Genomic DNA, 21,349 nt, shown 5'->3' with positions numbered 1-21,349 from the left:
GCGTGACGTAGGGCCGTGCGTAACGTGGGTCGTCCCCGTTAAAGCGCCCCTCTGAGCCTCGCTCCTCCTGCTGCCTCGGCATCCCCGGCCCTGCACGGTGCTCCTCCGCGGTCTCCCCTCGCTCCTCTTCAGCCTCATCCTCCTCCTCCTCACCACGCGCACAGACGCACCATGGCCGCGGTCAGGACCCTGCGGAAACTGTGCCAGCGCGCGCAGCTCCAGACCTGCCAACTCCACAGCACCGCGGCGAGGTGAGTGAGTCCGTCCGTGCGCGCGCGCCCACCGACTGCGGCACCGTGCCCTCAATGGGGGAAACCCGCCGCGGAACTCCCGAGTCACGCGCGTTTCCCCGGCGGGATTCGGCCGCTCTCTCCGTTGCGTGTCGGGTGAAATCGTGGGTTTCACGGCGGATTTGTGGCCGTGTACCGAATGTCCGCGCGCGTACGGCCTGGTCGGTGCGCGCCCCTAGCGGTTTGCCGGTAGCGCAGCAGCTTGGATGGCTGATGAAATCGCGGAGGGTTTTTGCAGTCAGGGCTGCAGCGGGCAGTGTTAATTTTGACAACATATTTTATTTTAGTTTTAGTCTTTTGACTTAAATGTAATTTAATTTTAGTCAAGATTTAGTCAAAAAAAACTTTTCAATTTTAGTCTAGTTTTAGTCGACTAAAATTGCATGTCAATTTAGTCGGCTAAATTTAAGACGAATTTAGTCGACTTTGCATTGATAATATTCATTATAATCATATTTAATGTTGTTCCTCTGCTTCATGGAGCTGCTCCACATGAACAAAGCTCAGAGCTGATCCTTTGGCAGAGAATTTACATGATCTGAGGCTCTTTCAGACGGTCAATACAAGTTTGGATGATTTTAGTCTCTCCCTTTCATTTTTATTTAGTCGATTTTAGTCGACTAAAACATCTGGACATTTTAGTCACAGTTTTAGACTCATGAAAAACTTTTAATTTAGTTTTAGTCCAATTTTAGTCGTCAAAAATAACACTTTGACTAAAATTAGCACTAAATATTTTAGTCGGTGAAATGAACACTGGCTGCACAGACACATCCTGGAACACCTGGTATGTGAGAGAAGAGTACAGGGAAGTACAGGGGGAAATAACCGCAGCGATTTCAAACCTCTTCACCGAGCGCATTTTCTCCAGTCCGGCCTTACCCGAATCTAAACGTTTCTAAACAAACCTAAACCTTTTCCTTGTGTTGTCGCTTTTTTTTTTTCTTCATTGCATTTTTGCCACTTTTTCCGTCTCCTCTCTTGATGTTCTCCTTCGATAATAGGTGGGGAGGTGAAATATGAGAGCTAGTGTGTGTGTGTGTGTGTGTGTGTGTGTGTGTTAAGGTTTTGTTTATTATTATTATTTAGTTTTTACTTTATTATTATTGCTGTTATCATTTTGTTTGATTTGATTGCATCTACTCTGCTGTTTTCTGTTCTATTTTTCTTGGACATTTTGAGGACCCCCATGAAAACGACATGATTCATCTCTTGGGGCTGATCCTCTCATGAAATGTTCACAAATAAAAAATAAATAAATGTTTTTTGTTGCTATTTTGACACTTTGATTTTCGGGTAATGACAAAGTGGAGAGAATGCGGCGACCATTCACATTGTTAGTTGTTTTTCAGATATTCTTTAGAAAAACTGGCACCAAACATAAGCCGATTGTTGCCGTTTTATTCGGTTTACTGTATTTGTAGAAACTGTAAAGCAACATTACCGGATTTTTTTGGACCAGCTGCGCCAAACAAATGAGCAGCGTTACAGTGCAGATACCCCGGAGGCTCGATAATCACACTGTGGGCTGGAACGCTGCACAACCTGTTGCTTATTTTCTTCCGAAATGTTGCGGCCCCGCCCCTTCCCCTCATGGCCACGCGACAAAAACTATTTGCATACTCTCGAGTACATTCCTCTTGGCTCCCGGCTCGAACCCCACCCTGCACTTCACTTTGGACAGGTTTATAATGTCCCCCCCGGTCGGGACTCGCTGCAGGGCTCCGGTTTCTGCCGCTCCAGCACTCGCTCTAGCACTCGCCCCCTCGCTCCTTCAGTCCTCGGTCCTTCAGTCCTTCAGTCCCTCAGTCCCTCAGTCCTTCAGTCCTTCAGTCCTTCAGTCCTTCAGTCCCTCAGTCCCTCAGTCCCTCAGTCCCTCAGTCCCTCAGTCCCTCAGTCCCTCAGTCCCTACAGTCCTACAGTCCTACAGTCCTTCAGTCCTTCAGTCCTTCAGTCCTTCAGTCCCTCAGTCCCTCAGTCCCTCAGTCCCTCAGTCCCACAGTCCCACAGTCCCACAGTCCCACAGTCCCACAGTCCCACAGTCCCACAGTCCCACAGTCCCACAGTCCCTCAGTCCCACAGTCCCACAGTCCCACAGTCCCACAGTCCCACAGTCCCACAGTCCCACAGTCCCACAGTCCCACAGTCCCACAGTCCCACAGTCCCACAGTCCCACAGTCCCACAGTCCTACAGTCCTACAGTCCTTCTGTCCTCAGTCCCCAGTTCTTCAGTCCTCAGTCCTACAGTCCTACAGTCCTACAGTCCTACAGTCCTTCTGTCCTTCAGCCCCTCAGCCCCTCAGCCCCTCAGCCCCTCAGCCCCTCAGTCCCTCAGTCCCTCAGTCCCTCAGTCCCCAGTCCTACAGTCCTACAGTCCTTCAGTCCTTCAGTCCCTCAGTCCTCGTCCCTCAGTCCTACAGTCCTTCAGTCCTTCAGTCCTTCAGTCCCTCAGTCCTTCAGTCCTTCAGTCCTTCAGTCCTTCAGTCCTTCAGTCCCCAGTCCTACAGTCCTACAGTCCTACAGTCCTACAGTCCCTCAGTCCTTCAGTCCTTCAGTCCTTCAGTCCTCTCTCCTCAGTCCTCTCTCCTCAGTCCTCAGTCCCTCAGTCCCTCAGTCCTTCAGTCCTTCAGTCCTCTCTCCTCAGTCCCTCAGTCCCTTCAGTCCTCAGTCCTCAGTCCTCAGCCCTCAGCCCTCAGCCCTCAGCCCTCAGCCCTCAGCCCTCAGCCTTCAGTCCTCAGTCCCTCAGTCCCTCAGTCCTTCAGTCCTTCAGTCCCTCAGTCCCTCAGTCCTTCAGTCCTTCAGTCACTCAATCCTTCAGTCCTTCAGTCCTCTCTCCTCAGACCCTCAGTCCCTCAGTCCTCTCTCCTCAGTCCTTCAGTCCTTCAGTCCTCTCTCCTCACTTCTCTCTCCTCAGACACACTAACTTCTGCATCTCGTGCCGACATTGATTGGAAACGTGCAGTGAACGGTGTGACTCAAATGGTTTTATTGGACTAATGTCCCGCTCATGGTCCCGAAGGTTCCCATTTTGACCATTTTCAAAATCTAATTTGAACATTTTATATTGGTCACTGGTGCAGCCTGTACATGCACTTATCTTTTTTATTTATTTATTTATTTATTTGTGAACATTTTATTAGAGGATCAGCCCCAAGAGATGAATCATCTCGTTTTCATGGGGGTCCTCAAAATGTCCAAGGAAAATAGAACAGAAAACAGCAGAGTAGATGCAATCAAATCAAACAAAATGATAACAGTAATAATTCTATGCTGTGGCTTTTGTGCCTCTTTTACCTCTGTAAAAATATTGTAGATGAACATTTTGTCAAACCTTTTTCACATAATTATGTTAATCCACTTCCACAACTACTGAAGTTTGAAAAAATATCAAAACATTTAAATATTTCATGGCCAATATAAAAAATGAACACAAAAATAGCACAAAACGGCTCATTCTCCATATAAAAAGTGAGTTTGGATTTAGTTTTTAACCTCTTAACTCCCGCCTGAACCGAGAGGATCTTTTTCCTCAAGTCATCAGATTTTTTTTCCATCATTTTTTTGTTGGGTGTTCAACTCCATTTTTTTTTTTTTACTTTATTGTCATTTTTTGTCACATTTTTGTCATTTTTTCATCCATTTTTTTAATCACATTTTTGTCATTTTTTTGTCAATTTCTTGTGACATTTTTGTGACATTATTGCCACTTTGTCATAAATTTTCATCACTTTTTTGTCACATTTTAGTAATTTTTTGGTCACATTTCTGTCATTTTTTTATCACTTTTTTGTCACATTTCTGTCATTTTTTTATCACTTTTTTGTCACATTTCTGTCATTTTTTTATCACTTTTTTGTCACATTTCTGTCATTTTTTTGTCACATTTCTGTCATTTTTTTTATCACTTTTTTGTCACATTTCTGTCATTTTTTATCACTTTTTTGTCACATTTCTGTCATTTTTTTGTCACATTTTTGTAATTTTTTTGTCACATTTCTGTCATTTTTTTAATCACATTTTTGTAATTTTTTCGTCAATTTCTTGTGACATTTTTGTGACATTTTTGCCACTTTTTCATCAATTTTTCATCACTTTTTTTGTCAATGTTTTCTCACTTTTTTGTCACATTTCCATCATTGTTTTCGTCTCAGTTTTGTCGCCATTTTCACACCTTTTTTCCAGAAGCTTTTGGACTGGGGTAAAGCCAAACTGGAGAAAATGTGCTCGGTTCAGGCGGGAGTTCAGGGGTTAATCCACTTCCAAAACTACACAAAAATAGCACACAAAACGGCTCATTCTCCATATAAAAAGTGAGTTTGGATTTCGTTTTTAAACACCTTTTGGGTTTGTCCAAGACCAGTAGTAACTTTGATTGTGAAAGTTGAGTTTTCATGTTACGTTCGTGGTATTTTCTGCCCCATTGACTCCCATTATAAACTCACTCTTCCATCTCACTATAACAGAATCAATCCTTGAGTATTTGTTTCTTCTGATCTGAGGAGGAAACGTTTGTGACTTTTTACAGCTCAAACTGAAATTCGAGACATTCATTTTCTCCGGGAGCTGAACAGTGATGAACAGATCCAGATAAAGTAACTGTTGTATCGTAGAAGACCTCGTGTGCAGTTTCCTCTTAAGGCAGCTTTGCTTTCGGCTGAGGTAGAGCTTTACCCGACCTGAACATAAGCTGATTCCATCATGAGCCTGGCGGTGTCTTCTTCTGTGTGGCTGAAGGCCCGACCTCCTGCGGTGAGGTTCGGTCCACGGTGGAGCCATGTGGTGCTGGGATTGGGTTGTGTTTACTGGCCTGGATCTCAGACTGGTGCTCCCAAAAGGTTCTGCCAAGGAACTGTAACGTGAACCTCCACCTCCAGCAAAGGAAGTAAATAAAAGTGATCTCACGCTGGGAACGCTGGTTTGATCGACTTTGCCAAATCAGGAAGTCAAAGTATTCGCCTTTTCCCAGGAAAGGTATGAGTTCATCCGTAGAATAACTCACCTTTGACTCATGCCAACATTTCAAAACGTTCTGACTGTGTTGGAGGAAGAACTGGTTTCAACACTCGTGACTCAGTAAGAGCCGTTGTGTTGACAGGGTCGTGACCGGGCGTGACGGTAACTTTCCAGCTCACTTTTCTCACGACAATGTGAAGAAACCATAGAGCTCCACAGTCCCGCCTCCTCTCCACAGTCCCGCCTCCTCTCCACAGTCCCGCCTCCTCTCCGGTCCGGAAGTAAAACCCCCCCTTACTTTGAGACCGTATTGATTTGGAATAAAGTCTTATAAAGTCAGACGCAGGTGAAAAAAGCACGTCTGAGATCCATCTAGTTTAACTGCGAGCCTTCGTCCGGGAGTCCCATGTTCTACTACGAGGCTTTTGATTGGTGGAGCTTCATGTTCCCACACGTGTTTATTTATTGTAATGTAGACGACATATTATAAACAATGTAGTAAAACCATAATGCAGGCAGATAGTGGACGTTTTATCCATGTCTAACACTGAGAGTAAGAAAAACGTCAACAAAATGTTCCCAACGATCCGATTAAACAAACCACCATCATTTTTATTCCCATTAGCAGGATTCAGATTGTTTAATAGAGAAATAATATAGAACTTTTGTCTGCAAAGTAAAAGAAACTGGCCGTGTTTGCCGAAAACCTGGTTGCCTTGACCAGCGGGCGCGATGTCGCAATGGCTCTTGGGATACGGAGTTTCTATAGTCAGGAAGTGAATGATGTCACAGCCTTTAGTACCTTTGCCTTTTCTTCAACATGTCGTCTTCTTTTTGGATTGAAATGGCAATGGCAATCTCATTGGCAATTTTACTTTCTTATTTCAAGCCAGATTTACCCTAGAACTGGTCTGAAATGTCCTCAAACAAGCAAAGTAAACTCGGTCCGATCAGGAAAAGTGTCTAAATGAGTGAAAACCGACAAAAACAGGATGCATTTCCTCAATTCAAGTCATTTAACCCAATGCTTGATATTTACTTTTTGTAGTGCACGTAATGCTCTGGTTTGCTTGTATTCTTAAGTTTTTCTGACATAAACGACAGAAGTCATTTCCTGAACTCCGTGTGGCAGGAGCGCCATCGTTAATGTCCGAATGATACAACTTTCTTGTCGCTGTTTCTGTCGTCACATCTGCCATGTTCTCATTGGCTGCTGCGCTTCGGTCGTCCCACATTAGTCCCGCCTCAAGCAGTAGCTTTTCTACGACAGGGTCACCAGACTAGTCTCCTGTTTATTAATTAATAAACATCGGAGATTAGTCTGGATGCCAGGCTAAGAGTTTTACCCATAAACATTTCTTCAGGCTACGTTGTGGTTGATGAACCGACCTCGTGTGAATAACGTAACGTGACGCCGTAACCCTCGACATCATAGAAATACATGGCGAGAAATCCAGCTTGCAAGTCGACTACTCACGGAAACTTTTTCAGAATTCCGTAGCTTGTTCATTTCATTTTTTTCAGTTAGCTGTTAGCATTAGCCATCAAACAAAAGATCGAGATGTTTGCGGTTGCGGTCGACCAATCCCCGGTTTCCGAAGTGGCTCAGAAACAAGGCCGTGGGAACCCAGGGTGCTGAGGGCGCCGCAGCTGAAGTGCAGGCAATATCAACCCCTTAACTCCCACCTGAACCGAGCACATTTTCTCCAGCTTTACCCCCAGTCCAAAAGCTTCTGGAGAAAAGGTGTGAAAATAGCGACAAAACTGAGACGAAAACAAGGATGGAAATGTGAAAAAAGTGACAAAACATTGACGAAAAAGTGACTAAAAATTTAGAAAAAATTGACAAAAAATTAAGAAAAAAGTGAGACAAATTTGACGAAAAATTTAGAAAAAATGGACGAAAAAGTGACAAAAAATGGTCAAAATGACAAAAATTGACAAAAAATTGTCAAAAGTGAGAAAAATTGAGAAAAAATGGACGAAAAAGTGACAAAAATTTGACAAAAAATGGACGAAAAATTGAGAAAAAAATGATAAAAAAGTGATGAGAATTTGACAAAAAAATGCGAATAATTTGCCGAAAAAGTGACAAAAAAGTCCTGAAAATTTGACAAAAATGAGACGACTGCCCAACAAAAAAAGTGATGAAAAAAAATCTGTGAGGAAAAAGATCAATTTAGTTTTGTAGGTCTTTCAAATGAGGCGTTACACTGGCCTACAGGATTTGGGTAAAGCTGAACTGGAGAAAATGCTCTCGGTTCAGGCGGGAGTTAAGAGGTTAATAAAAAGGATTCATGCACAGAAAAAGTATTTTGGGGGTACATTTTGTCCCTCAGCGCCCCCGAACTAAAACATCTTCCCACGGCTCTGCTCAGAAACTCCGTGAAATCCACATATTTTTCCGTTTTGGTGTATTCGGGTGACCGTCTGCCCTCACCCCGTTTTCACACCGCTGCACTTGTGGGTCAATTAGCGACAAAAGGGGGGCTGTTACATCACCGGCCCGCCCTCCCTCCGCTGCCCGTGCCTTGGCCGCCGTTACGTAAGGTCAAGCATCCTCATTTACACATGAAGAAAGAACCGCCGAAAGCTCTCGGAGTCGGTAACTCTGCGCCGACTCTGGAATACAAATGGGAAGGTTGTATGTGGGTTAAAGTGCATTTACAAATACTCATCAGCCACGGGGGCTTTAATACCGGCTCCGTCACCCCCCCTGACCTCGAGTGGAGCTCCTCGCCGGCCGACGAGGGTCTAGTGTCAGCTGGAAATGCACTCGGGCTAAGTTTAGAGCGCTCCACGGTTCCATGGGGCAGGTGGATTACAGGCTGCGGGGCTGTACAGTAGATTCTTGACATTTAGCCCCACAGCCTCCCCGACCTCCGGGCATGTGCGGGGTGGGGGGGGCTCGTATGGGGTTTAAATGCAAAGCTAGAGATTACATAAGTGTAACCTCCCTGTGTTCCCTCTGTGTGAAGATTCATTATATACAGGACTGTGCTCATTATTAGGGCTGTGCACTGTTTAACCCCTGAACTCCCACCTGAACTGAGCACGTTTTCCCCAGTTTGGCTTTACCCCAGTTCAAAAGCTTCTGGGAAAAAAAGGTGTGAAAATAGCGACAAAACTGAGACGAAAACAATGATGGAAATGTGACCAAAAAGTGAGAAACATTGACAGAAAAGTGATGAAAAATTGATGAAAAAGTGGCAAAAATGTCACAAGAAATTGACAAAAAAATGACCAAAAAAATGTCAAAAATGTGACAAAAAATGACAAAAATTTGATTTAAAAAAATTAAGAAAAAATTACAAAAATTTGACAAAATGTTGCAAAAAAAATACAAAAATTTGATAAAAATTTTACCAAAAAAAGACAAAATTCGAAAGAAAAAAAAAAGACAAAAATTACAAAGAAATTACAAAGAAATTACAAAAAAGTGACAAAAAATGACATAAATGTGACAAAATATGACAAAAAATGACACTTTTTTTTAAATCAAATTCTTAAGAAAAAATGACAAAAATGTGACAAAAAAAATACAAAAATATGATAAAAATTTTACCAAAAAATTACAAAATTAAAAAAAAAGACAAAAAAATTACTAAAAAATTACAAAAATGTGACAAAAAATGACAAAAATTTGATTAAAAAATTTAAGAAAAAATGACAAAAATGTGACAAAATTTGACCAAAAAAATGACAAATTTAAATAAAAAACAAAACAAAAAAAAGACAAAAAAAAATGACAAAAAAGTTACAAAAATGAGTTGAATACCCAACAAAAAAATGATGGAAAAAAAATCTGATAACGTGAGGAAAAAGATCCTCTCGGTTCAGGCGGGAGTTAAGAGGTTAAACCAAACCAGTCTGGTATCGGGAGGAAAAAAAGGTTTCAGTTCTACTGGTATGAAAAAAAAAAAAAGTATCGAAAGAAATATTAAATGTTTATTTTTAAGTTTTGACGCTGTTGGTCATGAAAATGTAAAAAAAGAAAAAGAGACACAAGTTTGAAAAAAAAGTTAAATAACTTTGAGAAAAAGTGGAAAAATTGGGGGAAATTTTGGTTTTGGTTAAAACATGACTAATACTATACAGAGTTTAAAAATGTAAAGACCTGTTCACCACAACTGCCTCTAAAATCCTGCACTGTCACTCCGAAAGTTGAGTGCACAAGCTTAAAGGGATGTTTCAGGGTTTTTGACATAGGGCCTCATTTCCTCGTTATCCAGAGTGTTGCTGATTTCTGAAGATATTTTTTTGTAATTCATGCAGTTCTTATGTTTGAAGAGCTTCGTGGCGCTAGGCTAGTGCAAGGCTAGTGCATGTCTATGGTATCAGCTAGCCTGCATTAAAAACAGCCTGACCCGCTCCACAGAGCACCTGAGGCAAATCACTTATAACACCAGACTAACCATAGAAATGTCTGTGTCCATAGAATCATGTTTGGAATATAACTGACCTGCATCACATGAACGATCGCATTTTGAGGGACTATTTTCTAGCAGATCACTCCGCCGCCGCGTAGCTTATACAACCACGAAGCTGATGCTGCTCAAATATAAGTTATTTTAAATGATTCTATGGACATTTCTATGGTTAGTCTGGTGTTATAAGTGATTTGCCTCAGGTGTTCTGTGGAGCGGGTCAGGCTGTTTTTAATGCAGGCTAGCTGATACCATAGACATGCACTAGCCTTGCATTAGCCTAGCGCTACGAAATCAGCAACACTCTGGATGACTAGGAAATGTGGCCCTATGACAAAAATCCTGAAATATCCCTTTAATATAGAAGCTGCAGTTACACGTATGACCTGAGGTGGCAGTAGTGAGGATAAAATGGCGAACTTGCATCCAGCCCGCTTTTTAACGGACGTTTCTTGATTGTTTCACCTCAAATAAATGATACAAATGTAAAAGAAATGAAATGGGAGGAAAAGGAATACATTTGTCATCTGTTTTATGTTTCCAACTTACAAATATTTTAGCTTAGGTGTCAGAAAAAGTATTGTTTAGGTATCGTTATCGGAAACCAAGTATCCTTTAACGGTGCCCATGTAGTATTTGAGAGCCTGTCCGTGTGTATAACTCCTCCCCTGGTGTCCATGCAGTACTTGAGAGCCAGTCCGTGTGTATAACTCCGCCCCTTGTGCCCATGTAGTACTTGAGAGCCTGTCCGTATAACTCCTCCCCTTGTGTCCATGTAGTATTTGAGAGCCTGTCCGTGTGTATAACTCCTCCCCTTGTGTCCATGTAGTATTTGAGAGCCTGTCCGTGTGTATAACTCCGCCCCTTGTGCCCATGTAGTACTTGAGAGCCTGTCCGTATAACTCCTCCCCTTGTGTCCATGTAGTATTTGAGAGCCTGTCCGTGTGTATAACTCCTCCCCTTGTGTCCATGTAGTATTTGAGAGCCTGTCCGTGTGTATAACTCCTCCCCTTGTGCCGCAGGGCGGAGGCCGTGGTGATCTCGGGGAGGAAGCTGGCGCGGCAGATCCGGGAGGAGGCGCGGGTGGATGTGGAGAAGTGGGTGCTGGCGGGGAACAGAAGACCTCACCTCAGCGTGGTGCTGGTGGGAGACAACCCGGCCAGTCACTCCTACGTCCTCAACAAGACCCGCGCGGCCAACGACGTCGGTGAGGGCGGCTCCGAGGTGCTCCGTGACGAGTGTGGGGGGGTGGAGTTACTAACGCCAGTGTGATCTGCTCAGGAATCTCCAGTGAGACCATCCTGAAGCACTCGTCCATCAGCGAGGAGGAGCTGCTGGACCTCATCGACAAACTCAACACAGACCACCGCGTGGACGGACTGTTGGTGCAGCTGCCCCTGCCAGGTACACGCGTGACCATGTCTGAGGGCGATCGGGACGATATTATCGGCCGATATAGTGCCGATATATACATATATAAAGGTACAGAGAGTTATGATACGAGTCCGAGACCTCTTAACCCTCGCCTGAGCCCAGCACATTTCCTCCAGTTTGGCTTTACTCGGCTTCTTTAAAAAATGAGGATGAAAACGCTATTAAAGCTGTTAAAAAAGCAACAGAAAAAACAACCAAAACACGACAAAAAACTCTGCGTTACACTGGCCTATAGGCTGTGAGCTCCAGTCAAGAAACGTTCAGATTTGGGTCAAGCCGAGCTGGAGAAAAGGCGGAGGTTAAGAGGTGAAATACAAGTTTCACTATGGATATGGACAAACTGCTCGTCATTTTGAAGGACAGAACATGGAAAATTGTAAAAGTTTTCTGCTCTGCAATCGTACTTTAGCCGTGCCCAATGCTGTGGCTAGCAACTGTACGCTAATGCTAACAGCAGCTAAACAAGGCTGGGACTGAAACTACGATCGAATCGCCTAAAATAATAAAGTAAAACTGCTGGAGCGGCCGAGTGTTTGTTTTTACAGGATTATAGACAAACATTTGGAAAAATAGGTTAAAAAAATGTTCATTGGCCTTAGAAGAACCGTATCAGTCGACCTCCACTTGTATCTCGGATATAATATATATCTACTTATATCACGTACACTGTGGTGTATCTGTCATGTATTTACCCCACAGGAGTCACATATATATAATACATATATACTTATATCACGTACACTGTGGTGTATCTGTCATGTATTCACCCCACAGGAGTCACATATACATAATACATATATACTTATATCACATACACTGTGGTGTATCCGTCATGTGACCTCTGTATTTACCCCACAGGAGTCACATATATATAATACATATATACTTATATCCCGTACACTGTGGTGTATCTGTCATGTGACCTCTGTATTTACCACACAGAATCACATATATAATATATATATACATATATCCCGTACACTGTAGTATCTGTCATGTGACCTCTGTATTCACCCCACAGGAGTCATATATATATATATAGAATATATATATACATATATCCCGCACACTGTCGTGTATCTGTCATGTGACCTCTGTATTCACCACACAGGAGTCACATATATAATATATATATACCTATATCCCGTACACTGTAGTGTCTGTCATGTATTTACCCCACAGAGTCACAAACACTCGAGTTCTCTCCTCATAGCCGCCTCTGAGGGACAGGGAGATAAGCCTGTTATCTTTGCAGAGCACATTGACGAGCGCACCGTCTGTAACGCCGTGGCCCCGACCAAGGACGTGGACGGCTTCCATGTGGTGAACGTGGGGCGGATGTGCCTGGACCAGTCCACCATGCTGCCAGCCACGCCCTGGGGCGTGTGGGAGATCATCAAACGCACAGGTGTGGCCCGTGTGAGGCCCGTGTGAGGCCCGTGTGAGGCCCGTGTGAGGCCCGTGTGAGGGATGAACCCCCCCCTGTGTGTTATTCATCAGACCCCCCCCTGACTGTCTCTCCTGTCCTCAGGGATCCCCACACTGGGGAAGAACGTGGTGGTCGCCGGCCGCTCCAAGAACGTGGGCATGCCCATCGCCATGTTACTGCACACAGACGGGACCCACGAGAGGCCCGGAGGTGAGGGGGGGCACGTCAGTGCTGTGGGGGGGCCATGTTGTTGTGAGTTATATTTCACTGTTGTTGTTCGCCTCGGCCGTGGAGCCACAGGCCGTTACATTAAGAACTCTGAGAGGACAGATTTACAACAGAACAACAGAGCAGCAGGTTTCACTGTGTCACTGTGTCAAAGCCTAAAGAACCTCCCGGTTATTATGTTTAAAAGATTCAGGATATAGAACCTTTTTCTCCAAGTGTTCTCTTTCTGATCAGCTGTTCGACAATGTACGAACAAACAAAACAGAATGTGGACAAGTGGGGTTAACGTCCAATTTCTCTAGTGGGAAGAATTAATGTTCTTCCAAAATTTAAATTTCAATGCATACCTTTTTTATATTACTAAATCTTTTTTTATTTATTTTTTTATTTACTAAACTGTACAAAAAGACTCTGAGGATTAAAAAAGCTGTTGTACAAAGGAACTCGATAATGGGATTGCCTCACTTCAGATTCTACTGCTGGTCGTGTAATATCAGATCTTTGTCTTTTATATATTTTTTCTGTACTGTAGACCTTTTGTGCAGCACTTTGGTTTTCTGTTAAGTTTTAAAAAGAACAAACAGAAGTTATGATTGTGAGAGCCGGTTTTATATCTGACCTTTTGTCCAGAATCGTTCCTGTAGTTCAGAACAAAACCGTGCAGGAGGTTCTTGTTTGCACATTAAACATACTGGAGGCCGTTACGTAAACCCAAGTACTGTATTTGCATTCAAACACAAACAAGATGGACGGGAGGCTCTGGCCGTAGCTATGGCGACCTGCCGCCCGCCCTCCCCTCACTCGGCCCGTCTCGGCCCGGGACACGTGGCCAAGGCCCTGTCACTGCACAGAATGAAACCAGATTAATGTCTGACTGTCCTCAAACATGAGCCAGCGCTGCTCAGTGATTCACCTCACACGTCTGCTCAGCTACAGTTACCCCTGAAACCGCGCTCGCCGGGTAAACGCTCCAGTCACCGTCCGGCTGTGAAGAGCCGCCCTTGTTTTTTAAGTTTTAATGGTTTTGTAAAGCCCAATATCACAACAGAAGTGGCCTCACAGCTGCACCAAACATTAAGGCAATAAAACAGAGCAATAAATGTGACAATTTAAAGTTCAGGTGAATCCAGGCAAATATAATGTCCAATAGGAGGTAGCGACGAGCGGCGTGGGCGTCCCCCGTCCTTAGACTCTCCAGCACGGAAAGGAAAAACTCAAAAACCCGGCAGGAGGAAAGAGAAACTTTGGGGAGAACCACAGAAGGAGAGATCCACTCCCATGGACGGACAGGCTATAGAGACCCAGGGCCGAAGGATCCCTCAGCAGACGGGCCAAGATCACAGACCGTCCAGTCCTCAGATTCCAGAATGCAGGGTGACAAATAATTTTTAAAAATCAACAAAAAGTGACAAAAATTAAACAACTCAACAAAAAAGTGGGAAAAACTCAACAAAAAAGTGACAAGAAAAGTCAACGAAACAGTGACAAAAACTTAAAAAAAAACTCAACAAAAAAGAGAAAATCTTAAAAAAAAAAAAAAAGTTACAAAAACTCAACAAAAATCATTAAAAAAAATCAACAAAACACGACAAACTTAAAAAAAGTGACAAAAAAGTGACAAAAAAAAAAAAATCAACAAAAAGTGACAAAAATTAAACAACAAAAAAGTGGGAAAAACTCAACAAAAAAGTAACAAAAAAGTGACAACGAAACAGTGACAAAAACTAAAAAAAAAAATTCTTCAAAAAAATTACAGAAATAAAAAAAACTCTACAAAAACGTGACAAGAAAAGTCAATGAAACAGTGACAAAAACGGAAAAAAAAAATCTACAAAAAAGTGAGAAAAACTAAAAAAAAAAAAAAAAAAAGTTCAACAAAAAAGTTACAAAAACTCAACAAAAATAATTTAAAAAAAAATCAACAAAAAGGTGACAAAAAATATTTTTTTTTAAAATAAACAAAAAGTGACAAAAATTAAACAACTTAACAAAAAACTGGGAAAAAATCAACAAAAAAGTGACAAAAAAGTGACAATGAAACAGTGACAAAATAAAAAAAAAATTCTACACAAAGATTCCAGAATGCAGGTTCCTCCGTTCACCCAGATTCCTCCGTTCGATCTAGACGGGCACTCCCGAGGGGGGGGGACACGAGACACCATGTGAATAGTGATGAACAGACTACAGATAAATTAAATATTGTATCATGATAAGACAAAGTCTGCAGTCAGAAGAAGAGGATAGCGCTCAGTGGACCGTACTTCCCACAGCAGAGTTTCTCCTGAGGCTTCACTTCAGGCTGTGGGTCAGAGCTTTACTTCAGGCTGTGGGTCAGAGCTTTACTTCAGGCTGTGGGTCAGAGCTTTACTTCAGGCTGTGGGTCAGAGCTTTACTTCAGGCTGTGGGTCAGAGCTTCACTTCAGGCTGAGGGTCAGAGCTTTACTTCAGCCTGAGGGTCAGAGCTTTACTTCAGCCTGAGGGTCAGAGCTTTACTTCAGCCTGAGGGTCAGAGCTTTACTTCAGCCTGAGGGTCAGAGCTTTACTTCAGCCTGAGGGTCAGAGCTTTACTTCAGCCTGAGGGTCAGAGCTTTACTTCAGGCTGTGGGTCAGAGCTTTGCTTCAGGCTGAGGGTCAGAGCTTTACTTCAGGCTGAGGGTCAGAGCTTTACTTCAGGCTGAGGGTCAGAGCTTTACTTCAGGCTGTGGGTCAGAGCTTTGCTTCAGGCTGTGGGTCAGAGCTTTACTTCAGGCTGTGGGTCAGAGCTTTACCAAACTGACCTGATCATAAGCTCATTCTCAGAGGTACGTTTTGAGCCTAGTCTTAAATGTAGGGACTGTGTCTGCTTCTTTAACGTGGGCTGAGAGTTTATTCCATAACACCGGAGCTTGGGGCTAAAGACTCTGCCTCCTACAGGGATTTTGGAGACTCGAGGAATCACTAGTTGCCCTGAGTTTTGAGAGCGGAGAGCTCTGGTTGGCTGATATGGAATGACAGCGGAGCTAAACCCTTTATGGATTTAAATGTGAGGAGCAGGATTTTAAATTTTATTCTAAACTCAACAGGAAGCCAATGGAGAGACTTTAGCACAGGTGTAATGTGTTCTCTTCTCTTTGTCCGTGTTAACAATCTTGCCGCTGCATTTTGAACTAGTAGAAAACGTTTCAGGGAGCTTTTAGGGTGTAGTTGTTGTTACAAAGTACAGAGCCTTGTTGAATATACAGCACAGTCTTTAAAAACGGTCTCGTCAGTACCACCTATTTTGGTCTTGCCCATTATTACAACACTTTTGGAATTCTGTTAAAATTGAATTGAAAATCACGCTAAAGCTACAAACAACTTTAAACTGGGACGAATTACTATTTGGCTCATTATATTCTATTGACGCAGATAAAGAGACGCAGCTTTTGTTTGGTATGTTGAGTTTAGTAGCACGGAAATCGATTACAAAAAGATGGTTGAGTTCAATATCCCCGAACGTGGAAGATTGGTATAATCTTACATATGCAATATTTGTTATGGAACGAATTACATTTCATAAAAGACTCCAAATGGACAAGTTCTGGGCAAGATACAAGTTCTCCACTTCGCCCATATTTTGTCGGAGACCTGACTTTGTATGATTCTCTATATCACATGTATAAATAGCACAGTCATATAATTGTTGCATGTACACCTCTTGTTTCTTGTTTTTTCTGTATGGAAAAATTCTGAAAAAAATAAAATTATAAAATAATAATTTAAAAAAAGCGGTCTCGTGTTGTGCTGCAGGCGACGCCACCGTCACCATCTCGCACCGCTACACGCCGAAGGAGCAGCTCCGCCAGCACACTCAGATCGCCGACATCGTCATCGCCGCCGCAGGTTTGGCCACGCTCTGACCACGTTCTGACCACACTCACCAAAGGTTTCCCTGAATCTCACTGTAGGTTTTTCTTTTTTTTTTGTGTAAACTCAGGGATCCCCAACCTGATCACGGCCGACATGATCAAAGAAGGAGCCGCCGTGATCGACGTGGGCATCAACCGGGTTCAGGACCCCGTGACCGGGAAGAGCCGGCTGGTCGGGGACGTCGACTTCGAAGGTGCGTCTTCGTCTCTTACACAGGAGATGGTTTTTATAGTGGAAACAAATGAGCCCCAGCAGATCAGGCGGTAAAGTGAAATATGGCCTAAGTGGAATATTCAGATTCAAGATAAAACTCCCACAGATACAGACGGAAACTCATCATACAAGGGGGCGTGGTCTAAGCAAGGGAGAAGGAAACCTCACGGGATTCACCATTTTTCACCCTTTTCAGCCGCTATTTGGGGATTGTACAATATCGGCTGTTGGCCGATCTAGCGCCGAAAAAAGACGATATCTGCAGGACCAAAAGTGTGGAAACCTCTCGTTGTTTGTTGCCGGGCTCTGCCGTACTCTTCCCTGTCCTCTCCACACAGGGAGTCAGTCAGGTCATAGATACAGACGGCATCTCGTCATAGAAGGGGGCGTGGCTTCGCCGAGGGGGAAAATAGAATCTTTAGAGAAACACAATTTTTCACTCTTTTAAGCCATTTTCTGGTGGAATATGAACTTATTTATCACATACATAAAGTCCAGTGTAATTCTGGCCCATTTGGATATTTTCTCACAGCAGATTGTTCAGTAGAAGTGAAGCAAGCGCTAGCTAACCGTTAGCATTAGCCCGATGCTAACATGTAGCATGAAGTTAGCATTCTCCGTTATTCATGTATTTATGGGCTGTTGAACCACTTTGCTCCTCTCCATGTCTTTGTTTCTTTATTTAGTAGAAACTATATTCATAATTCAGCATTTGTTAAAGTAGTTTTTGAATAAATAGAGAAAGTTTAGATTTTTCTCCAAATTGTTTCCCCCTTAACTGTTTTCTAAACTTTCTCTAATTATTCAAAAACTACTTTAACAAATGCTGAATTATGAATATAGTTTTCTACTAAAGAAAGAAACAAAGACATGGAGAGGAGCTAAGTGGTTCAACAGCCCATAAATACATAAAAAACAGAGAATGCTAACCTGATGCTACATGTTAGCATCGGGCTAATGCTAACGGTTAGCTAGCGCGAGCTACAACTGCCGTTTTTTCACTTCTACAAAACAATCTGCTGTGAGACAATATCCATATGGGCCCGATTTACACTTGACTTTATGTATGTGATAAATAAGTTCATATTCCACCAGAAAATGGCTAAAAAGAGGGAAAAATTGTGTTTCCCAAAAGATTCTATTTTCCCCCTTGGCGAGGCCACGCCCCCTTCTATGACGAGATGCCGTCTGTATCTATGGGGCAGTTGGAGCAGTTTGAAGGGGCGGGGCTTAACACGCACAGATTGTCAGTGAAATAAACCAATCAGCAATTAGGACGTGACGACAGCCGTGTCCAATTCACAAAATATGAACTGAATATAAACTCACACAGAGGCAAAATCCTCGACTTCATGCATTATTAGTTTTGTCTAATGTTAAAGTTAATTGGACTAACAACATGGCGTAACCTTGTCATTTCTCTGTGACGGTCGTGATTGGTTCGGCCTCAGCCAATCAGACACTTGTTTGCCGTGTATGGCCACACCCACCTTCTTTATCTTTATCAGGCTTGTGGCCATGAAGCGCCAGACACTTTCTCGTGACTTTCTCTCTCCCTTCTGGAAGATGCCTCGACATTTGGAAAAATCTGCCAAAAATATCGGTCAAAAATATCGGCCGAGCATATCGGGAAAAACCATAGACTGTAAAAAATAATGGACGTCTCCTGCTCACTCCTCCCCGTTTACCATAATGACCACGGTCGAGGGGGAAGTCATGGAGGATTTACAGACTCCTCCTCCCCAGCTCTGACGAAGCATGTTCCTAAAAAGGGCATAAGGGCGGGATCTTCACCGTAGACTCCGCCCTTGCGTGACGTGTAGCTCGTGCTGCTCCAATGCTAACAGTCCGACCCTCATTAAGTACCAGATTTCAAAAATTCTTCTTCTCCAGCCTGGTTTCATAAATTGTGACTAACCCTGCGTTATCTCAGGAGGAAGATCGAGCCTAGTCTAGTGTTGAAACAATTAGAACCAGGCGTTAAAGTTGTTTTTAAGGCGTCTAAACTCCAATGCTTTCCAATGGGGGCCTAGTGGCAATATGGAGGTACTACAGCAATGGCGGCCCCCAGTGTCGCGGTCATAAAGCAGAGCAGCCGGCGGCCATTGGGAAAAACCTGTATCGGTCGACCTCTAACGTGGATGTTTATTCAGAGCAAAATTGTTCATTAGAAGCGTTAGCCAATGTAGCGTGAAGCTAAAGTTAGCTTTCTGGTTAGCATCGTCCGCTTTGCTCCTCTCCAGGTCTCTGTGTCTTTACTTAATAGAAAAAATCTATTTCAAATTGAGCATTTATTAAAGTAATGGTGGTTGTTTTCCATCTGACTTCTTCAAACATGACCGTATATGGGCAAACCCAAACATACCGTCTGTATCTGTAGCCTACAAATAGAATTTAGACTACTATCCTCATGATGGCGGGATATTTAGAAACAAATCTTGTCACAAAGGTTGAAATGTTGCGCTAACGTTGATCAAAACTGTTCCATAATCAGGTTCAAACCTATAAATGATGATAAATGATCTTTTTTAATAAATCAAACGCATGTAGGAATCCCCTTCATGCTCTACAACTCATTTCCCCTCATTATTAAACTATTAAAGGGGGGGTGTAAAGCAAAATGGACTTTTTCAAGCTTTCCATCATGTTATTATATCACTCCCTCATTAAAAACATGCCTGAAGTGTTGCCTTGGCACATTCACGTATCTTTGAGTCATCTGTAAAAACTCTGATGGCGGCCATTTTAGGGATAGGTTTGCCTGAGTCCTCCTAGGAACGCCCCCACCTCCTGGAGACGCCTCCGAGCTTTCGTCACCAGCCGAGTAACCAACCACTGCTCCTCAGCAGAACCCCCTCCCCACTGATGCCACAGACAGCGTGTGGAGGGGGCGTGTCTAAAGGCTCAGAGGTTCTTAAAGAGACAGAGGCCTAATTCAAGACATTCACTACAGCCATTTTGAGAGAGACATTTTATACAAGGCAGTTATTCTGATTTACTGCATTTACAGACCAACAGAAGGTTTGTCATCATGAAGCAGCTCTGAAGCTCCGAACCCTTACGAGACATTTTACCAAGAAAGTCACTTTTTTGTCATGTTTTTGAAACTTTCTTGATACTTTGTTGTCACTTTTTATGTCCCTTTTTTTGCTACTTTTTCGTCACTTTTCCGTAATTTTTTTGCCACTTTTTGTCATTTTTTTTAAAAACCTTTTTGTTATTTTTTGACACTTTTTTGCTACTTTTTTGTTAATTTTTTGAGACTTTTTGTCATTTTTTTGAGACTTTTTTGTTCTTTTTTTTTATTATACCTTTTCGTCATTTTTTGTAATTTTTTTTTACACTTTTTTTACACAGGCTCAGAGGTTCTTAAAGAGACAGAGGCCTATTTCAAGACATTCACTACAGCCATTTTGAGAGAGACATTTTATACAAGGCAGTTATTCTAATTTACTGCATTTACAGACCAACAGACCATTGTAGTGTGATATAGACTGGTGCTATGGGACTGGCAAAAGCAGAATACCCCCTCTTTAAAGTTGAGCATAAACCTTTAGCAGCTGCCCTAACTCGTTTCTAGCTCTCGCCATACCTCCCGCTCATGGCCGACACTAATACAGCGCTGCTTTGTGGACTTTTGCAGGTGTGCGTCAGAAGGCGGGCTTCATCACCCCCGTGCCCGGAGGGGTGGGGCCCATGACCGTGGCCATGCTGATGAACAACACTGTCAAAGCTGCCAAGAACAGGCTGCCGTGCCTCCCCGAGAGGCTCCGCATGGCCGCCGCGTCCTGAGGGCCGCCGCCGCCACGCGCCTTCTCAATGACATTCCACCCCCCCGCCCCGCCCTCCTCCTCGCACCCCCCGCTCGCCCCGGCAGGAGGACTCCACCACGGGCTCCTCCTGCGCCCACGGCCCGGGGAGGAACGCCACGCGAGGACGGCCATGTTGAAACTGTTACTCACTCGAAGCAGCTCCAAGTGTTACGCAACGTTACTATTTATCATCTGACGGGACCTGTGGAACGAACGACACAGGTGGATTTTACAGATTTATTTATTTCTGCAGGAAGTATTTAAGCGAGCAGAGAGAAGACGCAGACCTGTCGCTTTTTTTAGTTTTTTGTTTTGTTTTTGTTTTTAATGCAGGTGGTTGAGCCTGATTTACTAAGGGCTGCCACGATCAGGTCTGAAGACGTGAAATAGAATACCAGCTTTAAGAAATCACAAATGCCTTTGTAAAGACTTTGAATAAATATTACATTATCTTCTCAGACTGTTGTCCCTGTGTTTTTAATCATAAGCACTTTGGTAAACGTTGGTGATATGAACAACGGGAACCAGACCACACGTATTTCTATTTGCTAAATGCCAGAAGAATGAGAGAGAGAATTTCCTACACGTTTACATACATCTCATTAAAGGAACAGGCCACCGTTTTTACATACTGAGATATGTTCTTACCTGAGCTTTGACGAGTTCTTTAGGACC

The 21,349-nt window shown here is 43.2% G+C and overlaps 1 protein-coding gene across 1 annotated transcript; it reads left to right on the top strand.

Moving 5' to 3' along the window:
- The first annotated feature begins 118 nt into the window (after positions 1-118).
- On the top strand, positions 119-21,113 carry mthfd2 (methylenetetrahydrofolate dehydrogenase (NADP+ dependent) 2, methenyltetrahydrofolate cyclohydrolase). The gene is made up of 8 exons (XM_079552887.1): positions 119-251; positions 10,693-10,877; positions 10,952-11,074; positions 12,360-12,512; positions 12,636-12,743; positions 16,530-16,622; positions 16,717-16,842; positions 20,506-21,113. Exons 1-8 carry the CDS (start codon positions 172-174, stop codon positions 20,652-20,654), a joined length of 1,017 nt encoding a protein of 338 aa, XP_079409013.1. The 5' UTR covers positions 119-171; the 3' UTR covers positions 20,655-21,113.
- Positions 21,114-21,349: the final 236 nt, after the last annotated feature.

The sequence above is a fragment of the Gobius niger genome (genome assembly GCF_951799975.1).
Source record: "Gobius niger genome assembly, chromosome: 1".
In the NCBI taxonomy this organism is placed as follows: domain Eukaryota; kingdom Metazoa; phylum Chordata; class Actinopteri; order Gobiiformes; family Gobiidae; genus Gobius; species Gobius niger.
The sequence above is the reverse complement of the archived record's forward strand: the minus strand, read 5'-3'. Positions and strand labels throughout refer to the sequence as shown.